This window comes from Tupaia chinensis, unplaced genomic scaffold (genome assembly GCF_000334495.1).
Source record: "Tupaia chinensis unplaced genomic scaffold, TupChi_1.0 Scaffold000017_1, whole genome shotgun sequence".
Taxonomy (NCBI): Eukaryota; Metazoa; Chordata; class Mammalia; order Scandentia; family Tupaiidae; genus Tupaia; species Tupaia belangeri.
In genome coordinates, this window is record NW_006159447.1 from 2,638,350 (window position 1) to 2,644,349 (window position 6,000).

The window sequence follows — 6,000 nt, forward strand, 5'->3', positions numbered from 1 at the left end:
AGTGACCCTAAGTGTTTTACTGTGTTACTCTGGTAGCCTGAAAACAACCCAGTACTCCCCATGTAGCTAGCGAAATCTCTCTCTGGAGCAGCCCTGTTCAATATAACTTTCTACAATGCTATGAGCATTCTATATTTGTGCTGTTCAGTGCGGAGACTTCTGGGCACATGTGCCTAATGACCAGTTAAACTGTAGGTAGAATGACTAAGGAACTGAATTTTTATTGTTATTTAAATTTTAACAAATTCAAATAACCACATGTAGTTAGTGGATCATTTTGGACAACATAGATACAGAGTCTGGTTTTTGAAGGGTAGAGATGTTTTCCAGACCTGTTATCCTAAGTTTCCCAAGTTTCTGATAGTATTTGTCAGAATTATACTGAAAGTGCAATTACAACAGAAAAAGAGTTTTGGATATAGCTTTGAAAGGCTTGTAGTTTAGTGATTTTAATGGTTTTTTGTTTGTTTGTTTGTTTGTTTGTTTTTGCTACAGGGTGTATGTGCTTGAGAGAAAGAGACAGAGAGCGGGAAAGTAGAAATCACCCTCAAGGAGGATGGCCACACAACAACCCCATCCTCCATTCTCCTCTCTGGATTTTGGTACACACTCACATCTGGCATGCTTTTGTAGCCACCAGATCTGGGACTCCAACCATGCATTTGGCCATGTGAGATCCAGTGCCTTAACTACCACACCATCTGCTGGCCCTTAACATTTTCTTTTATGAGAAATGGGGTATTTTACTAATGAAGTCTTACTTACAACCCAATAAATGTAGAAGATCAAAGTATAAATGATGTGGGGAAGAGGATCTTGAAGGATACCCATCCTGGGTTTTCATTAAGCCACTTCTACCCATCTTCATCCTGAGGCACTTTTAATAGAATCCTTGTGATCCACAGATAGCAGTTGGAAAACCACTGGTTTTAACAATTTGACAAAGCAAAGTTTAGGTACTTGGAATAGAAGATGGATTTACTTAATGGATACAGAGTAACAGACACTTAAGAGGAACTGAGCTGTAGTGTTACATAGCATAGCAAGGTAACACAGTTGACAATGACTCACTGTATATTCTCAGAGGACAAAAAGAGAGGGCTTGGAATTTTTCCAATGAAAATAATATATCTTTTCTTCAAATGACAAATTTTTGAGATGTTGGGTATATTATTGATCATTATACATTGCATTCTTGTGCTAAAGAAATGCACTGTAGCTCATAAATTTGTGTAGTTATGTGTCAATAACAATAATGAAATTTTGAAAGATCAAAAGAGAGAAAGAAAATGAGAGAGGGGGGAGGGAGGGAGGGAGGGAGGGAGGGAATGGAATGAGAGAAAAAGGGAGGTGATCAATCTCATTCAGAAGACAAGGTCTAGATTAGAAAATCATACAGGAACATCCAGCAGAGGAAGAATGGATGGAATCACAGAATGATAATTTAGCTAAATCTGATATTCTTAGTGCCAGCAGGTGACATAGTAGTTAAGGTGCAGGACTCTCACTTGGCATTCTGCAGTTCTAGTCCCAGACCTAGATGCTTGCTTTCTCACTTTCTCTCTCTCTGGTGAGCATACATGCCCTATAGAAAATTTTAAAAAATAATAATAATAAACAAAATTAATTAAATCATCCTTAAAAAACAATCTGATATTCTTTCCCAGAGCTGTGGTTTCCTGGTTAAAAATCCCTAAACTAAATTATAATGTTTTATCATATTGAACTGCTTTGTCTTGTGCTTTTCAATGGATCATCACCCTCAAAGGATGAGGACAATATTTGTTTATATACACCTAATGTAATGATGTACACATAGTCACTGCTAAAGGAATCCTCACTGAATACTAAATAATTAAGAGCAGAGTAACTTGGGGCAGAGTACAGGCTAATGCATGAAGGTTGTCTCCCATGTGAAAAAGATACAACCCAAGGATTTATTTCCATGAGTTTTCATTTCAGGGTTTCTGGTTTCCCTTGTCAGTTTCCACCATCACAGCAATGATTCCCTACATCCTCAGGTTCTTGTATTTGCTGTCTTCTTTAACTGTGAAGCCACTATGAATAAATTGGTCATATGGAATTTTTTAATACAATTGGTAGGATTTCACAAATTCTGAATAATTGAGCTCGCGATGTGAACAAATGTTCAACATGAGTCTGTCTACCAATGAAAAATTATTCATGGCTAAGATTTTAAAAGGAACAGATAATAGTATGAAGGAATAAAACAGTAGTACAAAATCATCAAAAAAAGAGATCCATATAAAATATTTTTATAAGTCTTGAAGGATCTTTGTCAAGGTTGGTCATTTATCATGTAGTTGTCCCTTAGAACAGTACTACATTAAAGTGCTATCAGGCTGATATCAACTTTTTTTTCTTTTTTCCTTAGATTTTTGCCTTTGTGACAACAGTTTGTTATGGTTGCAGTTTGGGTCTGGCTTTACGAAGATGGCGACCGTGACACTCCTCGGAAACTAACAGTCATGTGTTAGTTTTATTTGTCTACTTTGTATGTCTGATCAATTTAGATACCATTTTGTCCAGAACTAATAACATTTCAAAAATAATTTGTTTAGTATATTGAGAGAATCTAAGTGTGAGTGTTTATTTTCATGGATAGAATTCTAATTTTATTATGGTGTTAAACAGGAAAATAACCTTTAATTTTCCATCTTTTTTCTTTTCTTTCTTTTTTCTTTTTTCTTTTTTTTTTTTAGGAATTTTTTTATCCACAAAACACACTGATATTTACCATGAAAAAGTAATATCCATTTAGTTTTTTTAAGCGTCACCTGGACCTTAATTTTAATAGGTAACTAAAATGTCCTTAAAAAAATAAAGTCAAATAGGCTTTCCACTGACTCCAGCCTTTAGGGATTAGGACACTTTTTCTGTAATAGGCCAGATGGTAAATATTTTAGGCTTTGTGAGCAATCTTGTCTCTGTTGCAGCTCTGCTCTTGTAGCAGGAAAACAGCTATAGCCAATGTGTACTTGAATGAGTATGCCCAGGTTCTAATAAGACTTTATAAAACTAGGGGCAGGCTGGATTCAGCTTATAGGTTATAGTTTGTAGACCTTGGTATAAAACCTCAGTTATGTATTCTATTTGACTGAACTGATCTTGAAAGGTTATAAATTAGATAAGTCACATAATATTTAGTCACATTATGCAATAATCACATTGCCTTTTGTTAATGGTCAAATACTTACCCTTGGAGGGCTGTAGAGTTTCTCAAACTAATTCAAGCAGAGTCTTCGGTACACAAAAATTTATGAAGTAAACCCTAGTTGCTTAATCAAACTAATGATCTTCTAACAACTGAGCAAGACTCATCTGAGAGTCCTTAAAATGGAAACCCTAGAGACCATTCATCACTACTGGAACTGGTATCTAGCTGCTTGTGTCTTACTTTAGTTTTGTTTATGTTTCAGAGTACAGTTTTTTGCCCTGTGCATGAATATATATATATATTTATGTGTGGATATGTGAGTCTTCTCCAAATAGGGCTCTCTGCAAAGTTAATTAATATTTTACTTCTAGTTATTTTGCATTACTTTCTGAGTTAAATCTAAATAGAGTATTAAATATAACAAAGTTATAGATTCTTCATGTTTTGATAGTAGCCCGGATATATGTGTTTTTTTTTTTATTTGTTTGTTTTTTGGGTTTTTTTTTTTGCATTGGTTACAAATGGATACAGTCAGTTTAAAACGATAGCCATCACAAAAACTGTCTTTAGCTGAATAGCACAGAAAATTATTTTAACACATTTGTAAAGATTCTGGTCATGGAACGGTGTCAAATGGCTTGAATGGGAGAGCAAGTTAGAGTTAGGCTATGGTTCCCCCAACATTGTCCAAGCAAGGTACCTGTCATAGTCCAAGAAGGCTACCTCTGGGAATAAAGGGCTTTGGGGGTTGCTCTTTTTTATTATTATTAATTTGCCAGGGGGCATGTGCACTTGCCAGGGGGCAAAAGAGAAAGAGCAAGAAAGTATCCCCCCATGGAATGGTCACGTCACAATCTCTTTTCTTCTCTGTGCCCCTCCTTTTGAGCCTTTGGGCATGCATATACAACATTTCTAACTTGTTTTTCTTTTCTTTCCTTTATTTTATTTTTTTTAGAGAGATTTTTGCTATAAGGTATGAGGGCTTGCCAGAGAGACAGAGAAACAGAAAGCAAGAAATCACACGAGGGGCACTGCCACGCTACAATCTCTTCTCCTCCATTCTCCTCTTGGGATTTTGGGCACACAGACAAATGCACTCAGCATGAGTTTGAGCCTCTAGGACTAGGACTCAAACCATGGTCCACTACTTGGGAGTCCAGCAATGTAACTATTATGTCATCTGCTGGTCCCACCCAACATGTTTTTCAAGCTGCCAGGTCCAGAATTCAAACTGTGAATTCAGCCATGTGGGATCCAGCTCCTTAGCCATCAGGCCACGGGCTAGCCCACATTGCTCTGTACTTTCAGTTGTTTGATTCTGTCTGAGGAATATGTACAGAGTGCCATGGATGAATTGGGCTATTGGATTTCTTGAACATAAAGCATGTATGCACTTACTGGGTTGTCAGAAAAGTCAGGATGCATTTTTGCATATAAAAAAAATGTCATGACTTTTCTAACAGCCTGGTAGTAGCATTACCAATGCTCAAAGATCAAATGCTGATAATTGAATAACCCCCTAGAAGTAACTTTGTTAGAGCTTCATTTGTGGTGAAATTATAAAGACAAAAGATGTGTTTCAATATGGGGCTGAAGAAATCAGTCTTAAGACTCACGTTATCTTGTTTCTGTAATATCTGACTCCCATGCACCTAAACCTGCATTATGAACTGTATCTATTATGAAGTCACAAATGTGCCATAAGGATATATAGTCTATTCTAGCTGGGATCATTTAAAGTCAGTCTGCTAGAATTTAGTTTTGAGATTTTATTATTGTTTCTAAGGTGTAACAGGCCCATGCTTGGTGACATTAAATTGAATGATTTCATTAAAATGCACTTCTGTAAATGGATTGCTTCTAGATCATTAAGAACCAAGCCTAAAACTCATCTAACTGTGAATACTCAGACTTGTAGATTAATAGCATTCTAGGTTTGTGAGTTGAGTGACAAAGCACTTGAACAAAAATTATGGCATTTAATAATTTCTTTACATATCTTAGTTGTAAGGATGAGAAAGTGTTGGTTGCGTTTAAAATCTGGTAACTCCATGAGGAAAAGAAATTTATTTTGTAAGTGTTATGACTAATAAAGTATTCATTTGATAATCTTTGGGTCATCTATTTTTTATGTCACTCACTCTGAAATTCTGTTAAACATTTGATATAAACATGACAGTATCTAGACTTCCAAAAGAATTCTGTTTTAAATATTTCTGAGTAAAAGAGATTTTCTCAGGAAATGACAGTAGATCTTTATTCTTTGAAGGTGAAAGGAGTAAGACTTTGGAAGCAATATTGCAAAGGAAGTTTAAAATTATAGTCTATTTTATTTTGTTTAAAAACATTTTATGTTTCTTATGTATAAGCCAATATTCTAAGCATTTTTTAAATCAAATATTAGCTTATTTAATCAGGTGTTATCCCTTTTTTAAAAATAGAGAACTGAAACACAGACCTTAAGAAAGATTCAGGGCCAGCCACCTAGCAAATGGCAAATCTGGGATTTAAACCTTGATGTCTCTCTCTCTCTCAAGCCAGGCCTTTAACTGCTGTATGTGCTTCAGTTCTCCAAGATCTTACATATATATCCCAAAAAAAAATGTCGTTTTTACCCCCGAAGAAATTTTTAGCAGAATGTTTAACAACATAATTGATTATGGTCAATGTCATCCTTTAGAACATTTTTTTTTTTTTTTAATCAAAACCAAGGAGTCGTTATTTTTGCTCTAAGAATTTAGGCCAAACCCTCTTGATGGGGGAAGGTTAGGCAGCTTTAGTCTGAGAAGGTCCATGGAGTGCTTGGCTTGGCCGCCTCAGTA

At 35.6% G+C, this 6,000-nt stretch overlaps 1 protein-coding gene across 1 annotated transcript in view; it reads left to right on the plus strand.

The window, feature by feature from the left end:
* MAL2 (mal, T cell differentiation protein 2) overlaps nt 1-3,923 on the plus strand; it is a gene marked incomplete at its 5' end in the record, with an annotated part of 28,155 nt that extends 24,232 nt beyond the window's left edge. Inside the window, one exon of the mRNA XM_006140050.3 lies at nt 2,396-3,923. Within this exon, the coding sequence (XP_006140112.2) occupies nt 2,396-2,467 (72 nt within the window). The remainder of the gene's footprint in view (nt 1-2,395) is intronic.
* Nucleotides 3,924-6,000: the final 2,077 nt, after the last annotated feature.